This window comes from Dipodomys merriami, unplaced genomic scaffold (genome assembly GCF_024711535.1).
Source record: "Dipodomys merriami isolate MVZ:Mamm:240054 unplaced genomic scaffold, mDipMer1.0.p SCAF_29, whole genome shotgun sequence".
In the NCBI taxonomy this organism is placed as follows: Eukaryota; Metazoa; Chordata; class Mammalia; order Rodentia; family Heteromyidae; genus Dipodomys; species Dipodomys merriami.
In genome coordinates, this window is record NW_027204381.1 from 4,957,733 (window position 1) to 4,978,323 (window position 20,591).

General features: G+C 44.9%; 1 protein-coding gene across 3 annotated transcripts in view; it reads right to left on the reverse strand.

Annotated features, from left to right (window-relative positions):
• LOC138838848 (fasciculation and elongation protein zeta-1) overlaps positions 1-20,591 on the reverse strand; it is a 51,016-nt gene that overhangs the window by 6,754 nt on the left and 23,671 nt on the right. For all 3 annotated transcript variants that reach the window (XM_070038244.1, XM_070038245.1, XM_070038242.1), the window contains exons 4-8: positions 12,918-13,004; positions 8,246-8,414; positions 4,420-4,691; positions 3,413-3,493; positions 1,135-1,210 (exon numbers count right to left, since the gene is read on the reverse strand). In XM_070038244.1, the coding sequence (XP_069894345.1) occupies positions 1,135-1,210; positions 3,413-3,493; positions 4,420-4,691; positions 8,246-8,414; positions 12,918-13,004 (685 nt within the window). The remainder of the gene's footprint in view (positions 1-1,134; positions 1,211-3,412; positions 3,494-4,419; positions 4,692-8,245; positions 8,415-12,917; positions 13,005-20,591) is intronic.

Below are 20,591 nucleotides of genomic sequence, written 5' to 3' on the forward strand. Positions count from 1 at the left end.
AAGTACAATGAGGCCTGAGACCAGCTCCTTGCTAAGGCGCCCAGGTATGGCTCAGGCAAGTGCAGGAGGGAACCAGAAAGACAGAGAAGAGGACACCTGGAGAACAATCAGGAACACAAAAGTCTCCCTCACCCCCACTTCACACCCTCCCCCCAGCTCCCCTCCCGCGGCCCAAGCAGGTCTCTTGCTTACTGAAAGAACCAGAGGGAAAAAAAGAAAGAAAGTTGGACAGTAGCTCACACTTGTAATCCTAGCTCTTCAGGAGGCTGAGATCTGAGAACTGAAGTTAGAAACCAGTCCAGGCAGAAAAATCCATGAAACTCTTACCTACAATGAGCCTGCAAAAAGTCAAAAGTGGAGCTGTGGCTCAAATGGTAGAATGCCAAAGTTGAGCAAAAAGTTAAGGGAAAGTGTTCTGGCCCTGAGTTCAAGCCCCAGTACTGGCAGAAAGGGAAGGAAGGAAGAAAAGAAGAGGAAGGAAGGAAGGAAGGTAGGTAGGAAGGAAGGAAGGAAGGAAGGAAGGAAGGAAGGAAGGAAGGAAGGAAGGAAGGAAGGAAGAGGTAGGAAGGAAGGAAGGAAGGAAGGAAGGAAGGAAGGAAGAAAAGAAGAGGAAGGAAGGAAGGAAAGAAGGAAAGAAGAGGAAGGAAGGAAGGAAGGAAGGAAAGGAGGGAGGGAGGGAGGGAGGGAAGGAAGAGAAGAGAGAAAAGGAGAGGAGAAAAGGAGAGGAGAAAAGGAAAGGAAGGGGAGAGGAACAGAAAGGGGAGGGGAGAGGAGCAGAAAGGAGGGGAGGGGAGAGGGGAGGACAGGGGAAGGGAGGAGAGGAGGAGAAAATAAGAGGAAGGGGAAGGAAGGGGAAGGGAGAGGAGAGGAAGGGAAGGGAGGGGAGGGGAGGGGAGAGGAGAGGATGGGAGAGGAGGAGAGCGGAGGGGAGGGGAGGGGAGAGGCGAGGAGAGGAGAGGAGCTCTGGGTGTGTACCACTGGAGAGTTTTACTTGTACCCTGGCTAGGAGGATGTGTCCTCACAATACAGGGCATATTTTGACCTAGGAAATCTCCAGCCTGAGATACTGGCGTGCCCCATGCAGTCAGGAGGAGGGAAACAAGGAGCCTCTAAGGTTTGGAAGGAGGAACTCACTGTTTGTCAGCATCTGCAGGTCTTCCACGGAAGGAGGAGATGATTTCTTCTCATAAGGGATGACTGTGTTCAGATACTGCAAGACAAACAAGCATTTGGCCCCTGAGACATGGTCCCTCAATGGGTTAAGGACAGTGGACAAGTTGCATGGGCACAGTACTCTAAGACACAAAGAAACAAAACACTCTCAAACTCGACCTTTCTGACAACACTCAAGGTCAGTGGCAAACTGCTATTTCAGAACTCTATTTCATCCCCCAACTCCTGGGGGCTGTCTCTCAAAAATAAGACTTTCCCCGTATTAACCAGGAAAAACTTTGCTCCGTCTCAGCAGCTACATTCTTCCTGCACTATAAACTTCTAAGTTATCTTGGAAACCAGGGGAGCTTTGTCCCCCTTCAGGCCTAGAGCAGCAGCCAATATTCCCCAAGGATTTTGTTGTTGTTGTTTAAAATTGAGAAAGAATTCCTTCTCTTTTGTCAAAAATGATGTATCAACCCCACCCAAGGTCTTGGATGTTGGATTTACTCCCTCTGCTGGATGTCAGATGCTCCTGCAACAAAGCCAACATTGGAGGATGGGCGGGGGACCTTCCACCAGAGACTTTGACAGGCCCTAAGGTTGCCTAAAGTGGTCAGTGCGAGGTTGAGAAGCTTTGCCTTGTGGTCCTGGCCCTGCTGCTGGCAGTGAGGCCTTGGGAACCTGCCTCACCACGCTGAGCCTTATCTCACTGCTGTGAAGCTAATTACACAGTCCAAAAGTTTCCCCATGGTGCCAGTGTAGAATTCTAACACATAGGATTCAGCACAAGCATTTAAAAGTCACAGCCGTTTCATGAGTATTTATTGTACAGGTTTAAACTTGTCCGCTGACACCACCAAGTCTATTGGACTTGTACCCCAACGGGTAGGGACCAGGGCTTTTTGCCTTGTACCTAAAGATCTAGTGATATAACATAGCATTCATTTGAACTCTTTCCTAACATCCAGAAATGAAGTCACTTTGCAAGGCTACTGTTGGTGTGTAATTTGAACGTCTCCCAGAGATACATTTGTAAAGGCTTGGTCTCCAAGATTGTGCTATTAGGAGATATTGCAGGCAGTTTTGTAAATTTGTATCATTGTATTGTTATTATTAAGGTGTTGTACAGAGGGATTACAATTCCATAAAGGCAGGAAATGAGTATAATTCTTCTTGGACAATGTTATCCCTTCCTTTGCTTTCCTCCATTCTCCCCTAACCTCCGGCCTTGCCCACAAGTAGCATAGTTCATTTCTTATATAGTACATATTGAATACCATAGTTGCATTTGTACTGTGAACTTTCAAGGAGGCAAGGCCTAATGGAAGGTTTAGGTCATGGGGGGGCGTTCCTCAAAAGAAGTGAGAAGAGCGCTCTCTTTCTCTTTCCAGGCTCGAGATGGGACTGTTTGCTCCTATGTATACTTCTACCATGATGTGCCACCTCTAGCAGGGGTCAAACCAATAAGGGCATCTAATCTTGCACTTAAACCTTGAAAACTATAAACTAAATAAAACTTTACTTTTATAAAGTTAATGGCCTCAGGAAACTTACTTTAACAATGCAAAGCTGACTGATACAGTAGGCAAGTTATTAACAAAATGGAGCCAACAAGGAGATGCCATGCTGTGGGGTACAATCTGAGCCAGGCTGCTAAAGATGCAGTATGGAGGGCATTGGCCCAGCCAGAGGTCAAATGCCATAGAGTTAATTAAACTTTCAGATAGGCTCAGCCATGAAATAGGTCTCCCCCTACCCTTTTTATTCTCTGTTGGTAGTGGGGCTTGAACTCGGGGCCTGGGTGCTGTCCCTGAGCTCTTTGCTCGAGGCTAGTTCTCTACCATTTTGAGCCACAGAGCCACTTCCAGTTTTGTGCTGGTTATGTGGAAGTCTCATAGACTTTCCTGTCCAGGCTAGCTTTGAACCACAGTCCTCAGATCTCAGGCTCCTGTGTAGCTAGGATTACAGGTGTGAGCCACCAGTGCCCAGCTATAAGTTCCTTTCAATGCAACTTAATTAATAGATATTAGTGTTGGGTTTGAAGTTTTGTTCATATCCTAGAATACAGGATCTTAAAAAAAATCACTTTGGGAAAGCACTTTCTTCTTTAACAGTGGGAGGACACGTCAGAGTCCTTTTTGCCCAAATGCTATAATGTTTCTGTTGGCACCCCACACACCCACATGGTTGGGAAGACTGGGTTGTGAGATCATAGAGGAGGGAGGGAGAGAGGAAAAACGCAACTGTTCAGGCCTACCTGTTTGTCGGTTCCTGAGGAGCCAAAAGTCTGGCGGATGCCACTTTGCAGGATGTTGGAGATACCCTCCATGCTGAAGCGCTGCAGGAGAGAGACGCTCAGGAGGGCAAAGACTCCCTGTTCCAAAGCCAACACCCCAGGGACTTCTGTGCCCTTACTCAAGTACCCAGACCCATAGCTACCATGTCACATCCGATAAATGCTCCATGGTAACCAGAGTCAATGTAAGACCTTGGCCTACCTTGCCTTCCTTGGCTTACATGCAATTTAGCCAACAGACAAGAGAGGTTTAAAGCAATTGTCCTTGTTAGGCACTGGTGGCTCATGCCTATAATCTTAGCTACTCAGGAGCCTGAGATATGAGTATGAAGGTTCGAAGCCAGCTGGGACCAGGAAAGTCTGTGAGACTCTTATCCCCAATTAACCACTAAAGAGTGCGAAGTGGTAGCCTGGAGCAAAAAAGAACTCCAGGACAGCACCCAGGCCCTGAATTCAATCCCTAGGCTTGGCACAAAAAAAATAAATAAATAAGATAAAAGCAACTGTTCTTTTCTGGGGAGTTTGTTTGCTTATTTGTTTTTAAAATGCACATGTCATAGTCTTCATTTAACTGGTCAGGGACAGGCACAGATCCTTAGTTGATTCTACTGAGATATCCCCCATTACAAACCACTGGTTTGGAGAATACTGTCAACAGACCAATATGGTCTGGCTATTTTCAGCCCCAGAAACACTCTACAAAACACCTTAAGTACATCCTAAGGTAAGCAACAGGACCATAACCCATGCCAGTGGCAGAACTCCAAAGACTCTGGATGCCTTCCCTCACTTCCCCAAACCTAGCAATCCAGGAGACACATGCTTATCCTCCCCCTTGTTCTGACCCGCAGCCCCTCACAGGCCTCTGCTCACAGTTTTGTTGCTCAGTAAGAGTGGGTGTTGGGATCTGCAATGGAGCTGAAGGCTGCCTATGCCCAGTCTTCCAACTGGGTTGCTTCTATGCATACCTTGAGAGGCATCTGATTCCCCTTCTCTATTCGGCTGCTCTGCAGGCTCAGCCCTTTCTCTTTCCGTCTCTTTTTCATCAGTTCCCGCTGCTCCTTCTGCTTGTTCTGAACCTCAATGAGCACCGTGATGAAGGAGTTCTTCACTTCCTTCTCAAACTCCAGCTCATCCCGGCGGGCTAGCTGCTGCACCAGCTCCTCTGAGAAGTCTCGGATGGCGCCCTCCACCTGGTCCAGCAGCTCAGCCAGCTCAGACCCAGACATGTGCCTCAGCCCTGCAGGGAAAGAGAGGCCTGAGCCCTTGGGAGGTAGGTTGCTTTCACAGGGACCCCTTCCAACTCCTTAGAGGTCCCCAGAGGACCACAATTTAAGGATAGGACAGGAAGAGGCCCCATATTAAATACAGGAGAGGAGATCACATGAAGAGGAAAAAGAAACAGTCCCCCTCCTGCCCCCCGCCACAAAGCATGTGGACTCTGTAGAGAAAAATATGGGTAAAAAAGCAGGGTTTGGTGGCTCACACTTGTCATCCCAGCTACATGGGAGGCTAAGTTTGGAAGGATTATGGTTCTAGGCCAACCTGGACCAAAAACAACAACAACAACAAAATCACAAGATTCCATCTTATCTGGAAAAGCTGGATGTGGTAGCACACACCTGTCATCCCAGCTACAGTGGGAAGCATAAATAAGGGGATCAGAGTCCAGGCCAGTCCTTGCAAAAATGAAGACCTTATCTAAAACATAACCAAGGCAAAAAGGGCTGGAGACATGGCTCAAGTGGCAGAGAAAAAAATGTAAACCCCAATATTTTTTTAATTGTGTAAACAGCCTGTGTTCAAACCCTCTCCCAAGAACTAAATAAGATATAGCTGACAGGCCGGCATGGTAGCTTATGGTTCTAGCTACTCAAGAGTCAGAGATCAGGAGGCTCATACTTCAAGGCCAGCCTGGACAAAAAGTTGGTTAGACCCCCCACACACACCTCAACTAACAAGCTGGGTGTGATGATTCATGTCTATAATTCTCTGGAGGGAGGGGGGAATAAAGTCCCCAAGATAAAGAAATGCTGTGTCTGAGGCGAGAGCAGCATCACTGACCCTAAACTGATCATTCCACAGTTAAATATTAAAATGCCTCGCCAGACTGTATAAATATGGTCCATTAGTATGAGCCAGTCAAAATATTAGTGAAGTAAATAAAAGAGATTTAGAGACCATCTTTGAAAGTTTGCCTTTGATTAATAGTGTCTTTTTCTTTTTAACCTTAGAATCTGTTACCTTCCCCCTACACCCCCACCCCACTCCATTCCTGCGTTGCCTGGGTGTTGGCTGACTCAGTTCAGCCTTCCCTTTTGTCTTGCTCCTTGGCGCTCTCCTCCTCCTTCTGTTTATTTGCCATTTCACTCTGCTTCCCAGCAAGTCCTTCACTAAACACTTCTATGTTTGGGGCCTTTGTGTGGCCAAGAATGGCCTGATGGGGTGGCAGTGAACTCAGCCAGGCAGCATCTAGGCAGCCATCTCCCGCCTCTGCCCTTTAGAAGTTGTTCTCAGGATGTCAGGCAGGAGTCCTGCCACTTCTTACCTGCCCTGGGACCTGTTTACTCTGACCCACCCACCTTCTCTCCATCCCCGACCTGGGCCCCTCCCAGGAGGACCCTCCTGCAGCACAGGCGCCATCTTGCCTACAGATGGATGGACCTGCTACTTTCCCTTTGCCTGTGCTGTGATTCTTTTTTTTTTTTTTTTCATTTCACACACCAGCCAGCCCTTCCTTTGCAGGCTGACTTACTGTGCTTCAGAGACTAAGAGACTGGATGCTGGAGTGGACATCTCTGTCAGGAGAGGGTTCTGGGTTTAGGATGGGTTTATGAGGTTCAAGGGCAAATGCAGATTTACAATGAGAATTTAGCCTCTCCCCACTGAAGATAAGAGAAGAAGGCTGGGGTGGGGACTGGGAGTGGGGGTGGCAACAGATCAGGGGCAGAACGTATATTTAACATGTGTGAGGCCCTGGATTGGATCTCCAGGAAGGAAGGAAGGAAGGAAGGAAGGAAGGAAGGAAGGAAGGAAGGAAGGAAGGAAGGAAGGAAGGAAGGAAGGAAGGAAGGAAGGAAGGAAGGAAAGGAGGGAGGAAGAAAGGGAGGGAGGGAAGGAGGGGGGAGGGAGGGAGGGAGGGAGGGGAAGGAGGGAGGGGGAGGGAGGGAGGAAGGAAGCAGGGAGAGAAAAGTAATGCAGAGGAGGGAAGGATGAGATGGGAGAAGGGGAAAGGAGGGGAGGAAGGGAGGGGAGGGGAGCAGAGGGGAAAGAAGGAGAGACTTTGCCTGTCTTCCACCTCCTTTTTCTTTCAAAATTTCTTTGTCCTTTTCAAATGCCTCCTAGGGTCTGTCTCCATGGTTCAGGAAAGTTTCCTTAGGGGCCTGGGAGTCATTGCTTTGAAATACAATCACCCAAGAAGATGAGGCCTAAACTCCCACTGTTCTAGAAGCAGAGGGGCCTAAGTCAGCCACCTGACTCAAAATTGCCAAACCTACTTCAGCATAATGGGTTCTAATTCATTTAGCTATGGGACAGTGAGATTTCTTTGTCAGTCGTGGGGCCTGAACTCTGGGCCTGGGCACCATCCTTCAGCTCTTCAGCTCTAGGCTAGCACTCTACCACTTGAGCCACAGTGCCACTTTTGACTTTTTCTGCTTACATGGAGCTGAGGAATTGAACCCAGGGCCTCATGCATGCAAGGCAAGCACTCTACCACAGGGCCACCGTCCCAGCCCAGCTGCTTTCTTTAATAGCTTGGTGGTAAGGCTTTTCTGGGAGGTGGTAAGATTTTGTTTTCTATTCAATTTCTCCAACAATGGCTTTGGACCAGTCCCTTAGCCTCTGGAAGACAGTTAATGCCATCCCAGTGGGGCTGGTGTGTGGTTGTTGGGAGATTATACATAAAACAGGATTGAAATAGGATCTGATAAAGACAGGTCATTCTAGAATGATTAGCTATCATTATTACCATCTATTTTTTCATTGATTTTTTTTTTTTTGGTCTGTTGAACTTGGCTTGGGCGCTGTCCCTCAGCTCTTCAGCTCAAGGCTAGTGCTCTACCATTTGAACCACAGCACCACTTCCAGCTTTTTCTGCTTATGTGGTGCTGAGGAATTGAACCCAGGACTTAATACAGGCTAGACAAGCACTCTACCACTAAGCCACATTCCCAACCCCATATTTTTTTCCATTGATTTTATGATAGTATCCCTCATTTCTTTTAGATAGTAGCCCTCAGATTTTCCCATTTATTCTGTTTTAGTCTTTTTTTCTTTAGTTTAGTTTGTTCTGTCCTTTAAATTTTCCTGTGTGTGTGTGTATGTGTGTGGTGTGTGTGTGTGTGTGTGTGTGTGTGTGTGTGTGTGTGTTGTCTTGTGTTTTTGTCTGTTTGCCAAAAATGTTAAGTTCTTGCTGGGTGCCCATGGCTCATGCCTGGAATCCTAGTTACTCAGAAGGCTGAGATCTAAGGATTGTTTGAAGCCAGCCAGCCTGGGCAGGAAAGTCCCTGAGACTCGATCTCCACCTATCCATCAGAAAACAGGAAGTGGAGCTGTGGTTCAAGTGGTAGAGTGATAGCCTTGAGCTAAAAAGCTCAGTGCCCAGAACCCTGAATTCAAGCCCCAGGATCATCACAAAATAAAACAGATAGCTTCTCTGCAGATACCAAGTAGAGCAGGTGTTGCCCATCGGTCTGCTCTATGAATGTCTGCTCCAGGACAGTGAGCCTTTTGTTGCCTGGAAGAGAATAAGTACATCATCTTTGGCAAGCCCTGCCACTCAAGGAGCCTCACCTTCATAGGACCAGTTGTTGTTGAAGGTCTGTGTTAGGGCCTGCATCTCCTGCAGCAGCACCGAGTCTGCCTGGGATGAGGTTTCTCCTCCATCATCCTCTTCCAGAACTTCCTCTTCCTCCTCAGGATCTGGGGAATTCTGCATCATTTCCTCAATCTCCTCAATCACCTGAGGAAAGTGCACAAGAAAATGCAAACTGTTCCTTGCTAGAAGGAGCATGCTGGCTTGTGTCTTAATCAGGTAAGGACAGGTCTCATTTTGCTGTCTGTAAAATTCCTGGAGGAATACCATTTCTTTCATTGTTTTTGTGGGGTTCCTTTTTTATGCCAGTCCTGGGGCTTGAATTTAGGTCCTGGATGTTGTCCCTGAGCCTCTTTGGGTTCAAAGCTAGTGCTCTATCATGTGAGCCACATTGCCACTTCCGACTTTTTCTGAGTAGTTCGTAAGAGTCTCATGGACTTTTCTGCCTGGACTGGCTTCAAATTGCAATCCTCAAATCTCAGCCTCCTGAATGAGCCACTGACACCTGGCCCATTTCTTTAAATAAAATTTTTATTGTCTATACATTGTTGCATAAAAGTTGCCATTCAACAAAGCAGTTTATGAATATAAGTGTATCTTTTCTTTCTTGTTTTTTTAGATCTGTGACCAGGACTTGGACTAGGTATTTGATGCTCTTGCTCCTTGGCTAGCGCTCTACCAACTGAGCCATGCCTTCAGCCCCTACAATGCATCTTGATCAACGTCACCTCTTTCAACCTCTTCACTCATCCTTCCCAACCTGCCCCTTCCCTTACTTTTCTTCATTTTGTAGGATATACAAAATTCTTTTTTTTTTTAATTTTATTTTATTTGAGAACATACTGTACAGAGGGGTTACAATTACATTGGCAGGATAATGCATACATTTCTTACCAAGCATTGCAGCCTCCTCCTTTGTTTACCCTTCACCTCCCTTCCCAGCCTCCCCCCTCCCCCCCACCCAACCCAATCATACCGCCCTTCCCCCCCACTCCGACATTGTAAAGCTTGCTTTGACATGACATTTTGTAATTCTCCTTGTTACAACAGGTCCACCTGAATCCTTAAACGACTTGTTTGTCCCCCTCTCCTCCACATGTTATACTGACATCAAATAAAGTGAAAGCGGGGGTTACACTGTGGGGGAGGGACATACAAAGCAACAAAGAAATAATCTTATAAATGCATTAGAAACACATGCATGAAAGAAACGAAAACATTAAAATACATATTTAAGGGTTCGTTTTCCTAACATCACATTATCTGATCTTTTCCGCTTGACTCATACCTATACTAGATATTGCAAATAAGGGAAACCATGGGACCTATGTTTCTTTGGGCCTGGCTTACTTCACTTAATATAATTTTTTCCAAGCCTTTCCATTTCCTAACAAATGGGGAAATGTCATTCTTTCTGATGGAGGCATAGAATTCCATTGTATATATATACCACATTTTCTTGATCCATTCATCTACTGAGGGGCTTCTGGGTTGGTTCCATATCTTAGCTATGGTAAATAATGCTGCAATAAACATAGTTGTGCTGGTAGCTTTAGTGTGGTCTTGTTTGGATATACAAAATTCTTGACTGCATTCTCCTCCCTTCTCTTCATTCATCTCCTCTCCTCCCCTTGACCCCACCCAACCCATTTCTTAATAGATATTGAATAATAATAAAAATAGACCTGAGCAAAGGCTTATACACACTCTTTCTTTAATGTAAAGCACTCTTCATGTGAAATCTCTTCCAAGAGCTCCATTTAGATGAATGTTTTATTGGAAATAAACTACTCTTTCAGGAAATGAAGGCAGGGCTGATTGGAAGGGAGCATTTACTTCAATTTGCTGAGCATTTTATTCTAAGTGGGAAAAATATTTTATCTGCTTGACAACATCCCCAAACCTACTCCATTAGCTGTCACAATACATGTGACTGGAAAACAAAAACAAAAAAGTATTCTCAGAACAAGTCAAAATGGGGCAGAAGAGTGTTTCTTCAGAATTCACCTGGACAGAGACGAGTGCTGCTGAGCCACAAGTAAAAATAAAGACTGTAAGATAAGAAGAAGAAGAAGAAGAAGAAGAAGAAGAAGAAGAAGAAGAAGAAGAAGAAGAAGAAGAAGAAGAAGAAGAAGAAGAGGAAGAAGAGGAAGAAGAAGAAGAGGAGGAGGAGGAGGAGGAGGAGGAAGAGGAGGAGGGGGAGGGGGAGGGGGAGGGGGCAGCTGGGATCTGGAAAGAAGGGGGGGAAAACACCTCAGCTCTTATCTCAATGATGGAGTGGGCACAGTTCCTACACATGGATGGCAAAGTTAGGCAACTGCCAAAAAGGTTAAGGACAAACTATTGTATATATTACTTGCTTACACACATAGAAAATATAGAAAACCAAGCCTCTGTGTAAATAATGAGTGTGTACTGGGTACTGATAGCTTAGGCCTGCAATCCTAGCTACTCAGGAGACTAAGATCTAAGGATCACAGTTCAAATCTTTCATTCTTGGAAGAAAAGTCGGTTAGACTCTTACCTCTAATTAACAAGCAAAAAAGCCAGAAGTGGAGCTGTGACTCAAGTGGTAGAGCTCCAACTTGAACAAAAAGAAAGCTAAATGAGAGCTCGAAGACCTGAATTCAAGTCTCATTATACACAGACACACACACACACACACACACACACATCACACACACACATACACACACATCACACACACACACATCACACACACACACACACACACACACACACACACACACACACACACACACACACACACACACATATATACACAGAGTTGAGTTGAGTCAGGAATCCAGAGATTCAACATCTGTACTAAGTAAAAAATGACTTAAACTAATATTTAAATTAATTTAATCTTAACTGTGAAACACTGTATATTCTCAAGGAGAAAAGTAACTCTGAGACTGACTTTGGAAGGCTAAAATTTTTCACTGTTGCATGAAAATGTGAAAAAATGTGCATCACACACACAGAGAAGGCTAATCCATCGCTTCTATTTTTGGAAGAAAGGTATTTGGGATGTTCCTTTAAGTGTTCTGACTCCACGTACCAGGAGTTGTGAGAGACTTAGCAGGAGTAAACACTAGGCCTGTCTCAGTCATCAAAGTCTGACCTCAAACCAACCCAAGCATCAGGAAGTATCTTCATGTTTTCTGCAGGTGGGAACAGTAGCATAAAGAAAAGTTGAACTTTTTATCAAAAGATACATTGCTTCTGACACTGGTGGCTTACCTACTCAAGAGGTTGAAATCTGAGGATCAGGTTTGAACCCAGCTTAGACAGACAAATCTTTAAGACTCTTCTCTCCAATTAACCAGCAAAAGGCCAGAAGCAGAGGTGTGGCTCAAATGGTAGAGTGCCGGCCATGAAAAGTTTAAAGCCCTAAGTTCAAACCCCACATACCACACTGCCTCCAAAAGAAAGCTATTTTGAGCCATCAGCATAGCCACCACAAGAGCACACGCATCTTTCTTCTGTCCTTGACAATGTAGCCAGCATGTTCTCTTATACTTTTTTCTTTATTGAAAGAACAAAAATTCTCAAGAACTCGCTAGATTTAGCTTATAAACTTGTAAGTAAATACATTGGGTGGTATGCAAGTGTCCCAATGCACTCACTGAAATGTACTAGATTCAAAGGAGAACTCAACTTTGCCTTAGAAAAGTTCAGCAAAATAAAACACCAGGAAGTGGGTACTTGAAAGGGGTGGGGTTAAGGGGAAAGGGGTGGACGAATGGAGAGGAGAAGAATCTAATGTATATCCTAAATTAAGAAGAGTGAGGGAAGGGATGGGTAGGGGAGGGATGGGTGAGAATGTTGAAAGGGATGACATTGATCAAGATATACTGTATTCATAAACTGCTTCGTTAAACGGCAATTCTTTTATTTTTTTTTTATTTTTTTTTATTTTTTTGGGTCTGGTCGTGAGGCCTGAACTCTGGGCCTGGGCGCTATCCCTCAGCTCTTCAGCTCAAGGCTAGCGCTCTACCACTTGAGCCACAGTGCCACTTCCGGCTTTTTTCTTTTTGCTTATGTGGTGCTGAGGAATCGAACCCAGGGCCTGGTGCATGCAAGGCAAGCGCTCTACCACTGAGCCACCTTCCCAGCCCAATTCTTTTATTTTTGAGGGAGGGGGGTCCGGTCGTGGGGCCTGAACTCTGGGCCTGGGCGCTGTCCCTCAGCTCTTCAGCTCAAGGTTAGCTCTCTACCACTTGAGCCACTGCACCACTTCCGGCTTTTTTCTTTTTGCTTATGTGGTGCTGAGGAATCGAACCCAGGGCCTCATGCATGCAAGGCAAGAGCTCTACCACTGAGCACCTTCCCAGCCCCAACGGCAATTCTTTTGTAAACTACTTAAAGATAACTTTTCTTTAATTTTCTTTCTTTCTTTTTTTTTTGGGTCCGGTCGTGGGGCCTGAACTCTGGGCCTGGGCGCTGTCCCTCAGCTCTTCAGCTCAAGGCTAGCGCTCTACCACTTGAGCCACAGCGCCACTTCTGGCTTTTTTCTTTTTGCTTATGTGGTGCTGAGGAATCGAACCCAGGGCCTCGAGCATGCAAGGCAAGCGCTCTACCACTGAGCCACCTTCCCAGCCCCTTTTTCTTTAATTTTCAAGCACTCAAAAAGATACTCTTTACCTGATCTGCTGTGAGCAGGGGTTCTTCGTTGATGCCAGAATCATTTTCACTCTTTTCATTGAACTCTTCCTCCTCTTTCTCGTGGATCTGGAGGAGACGAGAGAAAGATAGGACTTCGACCATCAGCAGGATGAGGATTCTGGTCTTTAAATGGAATGATACTAAGAGGCCAGCCCAGCCCACTGCTTTCAGAGAGAAGCTGGAAGAGTCTGAGTTTCATTCAGTCCCAATGTGTCCCTGTGGCACAGCAGGCATCAGCAAGTCCAGCATAGTTGGAAAGGGACAATGGGACAGGAGTGGCCAGCACCATTCTGGCTGGAAAGGTTCAGTGGATCTGAGTTCTATAACTCATACACAGGTCATCCCTGGGTGAACCAGAAACCTTTGCGAGGCTAGAGACACAGCAACCAATTCTTGCAGCAAAGACATACTCAGTCTGGGGTGGGGTAGGGAGGGATCCAGATTTTATATTATTAGACATTTCAGGGGTGAGTTGTTCCAGCTCAAACAGGCACAGGTTCATTATGAATTTGATGAAAGACAACCCTGCAATCGGAATCCAGGCCTGGTGTCAGGGATGACAGATGTGATGGATCAGTGTGGGGCATCCCACTGAACAAGCAGAACTAAGCAACAAGAAAAAGTGAAAGAGGCAGGTGCTTCTGGCTCATGCCTGTAATCTTGGCTACTCAGGATGCTGAGATCTGAGGATAATGGCTCAAAGGTATCCCAGACAGACAAATCTGACAGACTCTTATCTCCAATTATCCAGCAAAATGTCAGAAACAGAGATGTGGCTCAAGTGACAGAGTACCAGCCTTAAATGAAAAAGCTAAGGGACAGTACTCAGGCCCAGAGGGAAATCCTAGCACCCGCAGACACACATGCACACCAAAAATAATAAATAAAATAAAACTGAAAAGAGAATGTCTTTAGCCCATTTGCTCTGTGTTCTCCAAGTTCATACCTCTTAGAGTCTAAAAGTTCACAATCATTGAGACTCAAGATTTCATTCCAACAAGATATTCTTGACCTTATCCCAAACTGTGACAGTCAGTCTTGGGTTTACGTTCACATCTTGCACAGATTTAATCACCTACCCACTTGATACTCTATTTCCATAAGTCTGAATTAAAAGTCATATAGGGGCTGAGAAGAAGGACTCCAAGGTCTAGGGGCGTAGTTCAAGTGGTAAAGAGCCTGCCTAGCAAGCACAAGGCTCGGTGAGTTCAACTGAAAAACAAAACACAAACCAAAACAACAACAAAAGATTTCAGGAAACCTGTCTGCACAGCCATCTCTCCTCAAGGAATCCATCTTGCTTGCTCTCCAAGAGCTAACCTGCTGCTTAGCTTCGCTGGGGATTATTATTTGTTTCCCTTTCAGCCCAGACCCGATGCCAGCAGTCAGATCCATGAAAGTTTATCCTCAAAAAATGACTTCCTTCTTTGACTTTTTACCTTGGCAGATAGCCCCGACAATGCATGTCACCTTCTTATCTCCGTTTAAAACCAGGACTGAGTCATTACAAAAAAAGAATGTTAAATGAATGTATCTTAAATGCCATCTGTGTTCAACCTGGAGAAGAAGTAAGATGGGGAGGTGAAGAGGTCATTTGAGGGGCTGGGGTGCCAGATGGTGACATCTATTTCTGCGGGGGAACCCATATGCTTGTGTCTCTGCCAAGTCTGCCACCTGCCGTAGACACTTGGTTTCCACGACTCCCCACCGGGCAGAACAAAACTCTCACAGTCACACTTTGTTCATAACGATACCCAAGTGGCAGAACTTACTGAAGGACAGACGATCCAGGAGTAGGAATATGGCTCTTACTCGGAAATGGAGATTTTTTTTTTGTTTCCTGTTTGGGTTGCTATATAAAAAGAAGCCTCTGGCAGCAGCTGTTAGTTTTCATCAGAATTTGGGGGGTGAGAGGTTGGTATTAAGTCTATAAAATATAGAATGCTCTGTAGCACAATGGATAGTGCATTGGACTTCTAAAATGTTGGATGACATTGTCCAGAAAGAAATGTACTCTTTACCTGACTTACATAGCTGTAACCCCTCCATACATCACCTTTATAATAGCAATACTAATTTTTTAAATATAGGATGTTTGTTGGGCACTGGTGACTTAGCTTGTAATCCTAGCTACTCAGGAAGCTGAGATGAGATCTGAGGATCATGGTACAAAGCCAGCCTGTGCAAGAGACTCTATCTCCAATTAACCATCAAAAAGCTAGAAGAGGAGCTATGGTTCAAGTGGTAGAATGCTAGGCCTGAGAGGGAAAAATGTTCGGGGACAGCACCCAGGGCCTGAGCTCAAGCTCCAAGAGCAGAACAAAAAATAAAAAAGTTTATCTAGGCCTGGTGATGCAGGACTGTAATAACAGCACCCAGGTAATGGAAACAGGAGGATCAGAAGATCAAGACCAGCCTATCTCAAAGAACCCTATCTCAAAGAACCAAGAGTTAGGGATGTAACTCAATGACACAGTATACCAAGTCCTGGGTTTGATCCCTAACCCAAAAGAGGAAAACAAAAACAAAGGGAATGTTTACATTTTCTGAAATGTGGTTGATACTAATAATGCACCTTTCAACTTTACAACCTCCCTTCCTAAGTTTCTCCCTCAAAGTCAAGGCAGAGAGGGGGCTTTTAGGGAAAGATTCTTCCTGTTGTTCAAAGGTTAAGAGCTTGGGCTGCAGCCTGCAGGAGCTTTCTCTCCCATCCCCCTCACAGCCATAAAGCCTGCAGGTCGGAATTGTCAGGATAAGGTAAGGAGATCGACCTAGTCCTGGTTTTCTGGATCCTGTATATTCTCTTAATCCTACCAGATGATGAGGATCCTGTATATTCTCTCAATTCTACCAGATGCTGCTCTGCTCCATTTGCTTTTGTCATTTCTCATAAACCATTTTTTTTTTCCTTTCACAGAGGATGTCCAGACTTTCCCTTCTCTACCAGGACAGGATCTTGAGCAGAGTGGAAAGCTGTAGAACTGACAACACATGGGGTTAGAGGCATGGCTCTGATGATAGAGCATTAGCCAATAAGCAGAAGCATCAGGTACCAAGTTTGAGTCCCAGTCTTGGACCAAAAAAAAAAAAAAAAGAACCACAGACAAGAAGGACTTTGAATAGCAAAACACTTTTGCATATATGTGCTTTATTCCTAGTATGTGACACAAAAATGAAATCTGCCATTGAGAGTTTGCTTGGCCTATATGTGGCTAGGGGAAAGCTGGATACAGAACACAATTCTTAGGCCAGGTCATTTGGAGCTAAGTTCCTTATTTATTTATTTATTACTTATTTACTTATGCCAGTACCAGAGCTTGAACTTTGTGCCTCTCATTCTCGCTTTACTTTTTTTGCTCAAGGTTCAAGGCACTCTACCACTTAAGCCATACCTCCATGTCCAGCTTTCTGCTGGTTAATTGGAGATGAGTCTCTCAGACTTTTCCCTTGGGCTGTTTTTGAATTGCAGTCTTCAGAGTATTTAGGATTACAGACATAAGCCACCAGCATTTGGCTAGGTCTGAGTTTCTTGGTGTTGAAGTGAACTACTAATCTTTTCTAAGAAAAAAAAAAAGTCATCTTTTTCCAGTCCTCAATTGCCAGAACAAAGAGGGTCTGACCACATGGGTGGGGGAGCTGCACCTTCCTCCTGCTTTGGGGAAAGGCTGAGCCTCAGAAGTGTACCTGTAGTTTAAAGTTTTCAAGGGCAAAGGCAGGGGCAGTGGCATTCTCTGAGTTCTGGTCTACTTGACAGTGTTACACACACACACACACACACACACACACACACACACACACACACACACACACACACACACACATTTAGCCTCCCAAATTGCTACCCAGGGTTACTAGCATTTCTGCCACCCATATAACTGCAGACCCAAATGAGGGGGAAAAGATGCCATGTGGGACCCTATAGGTAAGAAGCTACAGCAGGAGCTGATGGCCCTCAGGATGTTTGATGACAGAGGAATGCCTGCCTTCCTTGAATCAGACAAGCATCTGAAATAGATGTGGACCTTTCACCGAGACTGGCATAAGAGATGGTAGCCCTGAGGTACAAGCTCTCCTGAGAGCACTCCAGTTCCTTCCTCCCAGCTGCCACCCCAATGTGGACACTCAGGGTGACATCTTCCTGGACAACCTCAAGGAGAAGTGGTCCACCCTATGTAACATCAGGACCATCCTGCTCTCCATCTACAGCCTGCTAGGAGAACCCAACACCAACAGCCCTTAGAACACACCTGCTAGATGGACACCCGTGGCTCACACCAGCAGTCTTAGCTACTCAGGAAGCTGAAATCTGAAGATGGTGGTTCGAAACCAGCCCACACAGAAAAGTCCATGAGATTCTTATCTCCAATTAACCACCAAAAAGCCAGAAGTGTAGATATTGCTCCATTGGTAGAACACTTGCCTTGAGTGAACAATCTAAGGGACAGTGCTTAGGCCCTGAGTTCAAGCCACATACTGGCACACACACAAGGAAGGAAGGAAGGAAGGAAGGAAGGAAGGAAGGAAGGAAGGAAGGAAGGAAGGAAGGAAGGAAGGAAGGAAGGAAGGAAGGAAGGAAGGAAAGGAAGGAAGGAAGGAAGGAAGGAAAGAAAGAAAAACAGAAAAAAAGAACAGAAACGTACTCAATACCTTACTTAGGTAATTGTAACTCCGCTATACATCACCTTTACAATTGAAGAAAAGAACACATATGCTGCTTCAGCTATGAAAAACAAACAAATAAGAATGCATGGTTTTTAAGATGTTCTTGCAAGAAACCTACTCAAAACTGGTTTTCAGCCAAGATCCCTAACCCAGGCTTTCCTTGTGTTGCTTTATATTTCACTTAGTTTCTCCTTAATTTCTGTACAGGACTCTGTACCTTGGGCTGTAATGTTAGTTTAGTTTTTGCTTATTTTTTAAAATTAAGTCTCTGGGTAAGACCTTGAAATATAGAGTAAGCCAAACATTTTGATCATTTGGTACAACACACACACACACACACACACACACACACACACACACACACACACACGCATATACAATGAATAAAGAGCCCCTAACATGACCAAATCTTGTCTGGACAAGGGTTAAAATTCTGTTGAGTCCTTGTGTCCAATAACTTTTATTGACCAGTATCCTTTGTTAAAGCATTCCAGATGATTGTATTCACAGGAAAGTCCCTTCGCCTACTACCATCCATTCATGGGTGATTGCTTCTCTGACTACTATTAAGAAAACAAAGACTTTTTTTAACTTCTAGAGAAAAAAGTAGAAAAAAGAATCAATGTGTTTTTCAGCTCAAGAAAGGGCAACTGTGTCTTTCTACTTTTATGACCAATCAGGAAACAGCTGTGCGGGTTAAAGCTCTATATTCTCACAGCTGGCCGCTCCTGAACATGTAAGCTACAAATATTTTTTGAAAGAATTAATGAGCAATCCACAAAAAGAGGTCAGAAGGTCAGACCTGTGACTACCTGGATGCAGTCGCACACCCACAGATAACTTAGCTGTTTTACTACCCAGAGAGGAGAAAGATGTAACTTCCGTCCTGGATTGCCATCTCTCCTTATCCTGACAGCTATTGTCTGCTAGTAAACAAAAGTTATAAGGTGCTCAAAGAGACTGTCTTTTACTGGGCAATATGGATCTGAGGATTGCAGTTCAAAGCCAATCTGGGCAGAAATGTCTGTGAGACTCTTATCTCCAATGAACCACCAAAAAGCCTGAAATGGAGCAGTGGCTCAAGTGATAGAGCACCAGCCTTGAGCAGAAAAGCTAAGGGACTGTGCTTTGGACCTGAGCTTAAGCTCAGTAAGGCAAAAAACAAAACAACAACAACACAAACAGCAACAACAACAACAGATGCACAAAAACCAGGGCATAAGTGCCAATCTCTACCCTTCCCTGCCTCCTTCCTCAAGGAGAATCTGAGCAACACAGGCTGCCAGGCCTGTTCCCAAACAAGGCATGAAGGAATGGGGTATATTTATACATATACACCAGCCCTCAGCAAGAAAGTGTGGCTCAAGTAATAGAGCACCTAACTAGCAAATGCAAGACCCTGAGTTCAAGTCCCAGTACTGCCAGAGAAAGAGGAGGAGGAGAAAGAAAAGATCACCAGGAAAAATGACTAGTTCTTACTTGTGAGCCAGTGGGGGAAAGCCACAAGCATGCAGAAAGAGCTCAGCCTTCTAGCGCCTTACTTTTAAGTACAAAAAGATGTGAGATATATGAGAACAACTCTCAATATGAAAGGGAGGGACTGAAACCATGCAAAAGGGAAGTTGACAGCAATAGAGAGAGCAGAAGAAATCCCTGCTAAGCAACAATCCTAATGGCCTTGAGGCCATGATACAGCATGACTAGCTTATAGAAATTCACCAGAAGCCGGGCGCCGGTGGCTCACGCCTGTAATCCTAGCTACTCAGGAGGCTGAGATCTGAGAATCGCGGTTCAAAGCCAGCCCGGGCAGGAAAGACCATGAGACTCCTATCTCGAATAAACCACTAGAAAACCAGAAGTGGCGCTGTAGCTCAAGTGGTAGAACGCTCACCTTGAGCTGAAGAGCTGAGGGACAGCGCCCAGGCCCAGAGTTCAAGTCCCATGACCGACAAAAAAAAAAAAGAAATTCACCAGAAAACCAGAAGGCATGTGTGTTACAAATATGATAGTAAAAGCTACATTGTCATGACGCTGACAAAAATTGAGAAAATCTTCAAATGTGAAATCAATACATAGAAAATGTATATGGGATGTGTGTGTGTGTGTGTGAGTGTGTGTGTGTGTGCGTGTGTGTGTGTGTGTGTGTGTGTGTGTGTGTGTGTGTGTAGGGGTGAGTGGAAGGAAGAATTAAATTAGTTTGAGAAATCAGACATCTCAGTAAAAAAAAAAATTCCAGAAAGCAAACACAGAAGAGAACCTCTTGAAGGCATTTCAGAAGAATAACACTGGACTTATCCCTCCTGCCACAGCAACTATACATCTGGACAAAATCTATGAGCCAATTGTTTTCAGGCACTGGATACAGGCAGTGCAAGGCTGTGATCCTCGAACAAAGGGGAAAAAAATAACCCACAAATTACATGAAAGCTGAACAAATCTGTCACCTGTAGCCCCACAAGAAATCCTGTAAGGAAGTGGCACTGTAGCTCACGTGGTAGAGAGCTCGCCTTGAGCTGAAGAGCTGAGGGACAGTGCCCAGGCCCAGAGTTCAAGTCCCATGACCAACAAAAACAAACAAACAACAACAACAAAAAAGAAATCCTGTAAAAGGTTTTAGAGGCTGAAGAGAAATGATTTTTTAAAAAAATCATTTAGGTACTTGTAATACTAGTTACTCAGGAGGCTGAGACATGAAGATCACTGTTTGAAGCTTTGGCAGAAAAGCCCATGAGACTTTTATCTCTAATGAACTTGCAAAAAGTCAGAAGTAGAACTGTAGCTCAACTGCTAGAGCACTAGCCTGACCACAAAAGCTCAGGGTCCAGGCCCTGAATTCAAGCCCCAGGATCCACAAAAAAAAAAAAGCAAAGAAAAACAAGTCATTTAGATCTGAAGCTGGGTATGGTGGTTCATACCTGCAATTCTAGCACTAGGGAAGCTGAGACAAGAGGACCATGAGTTCAAGGCCAGCCTGAGCTACCTAGTCTCAAA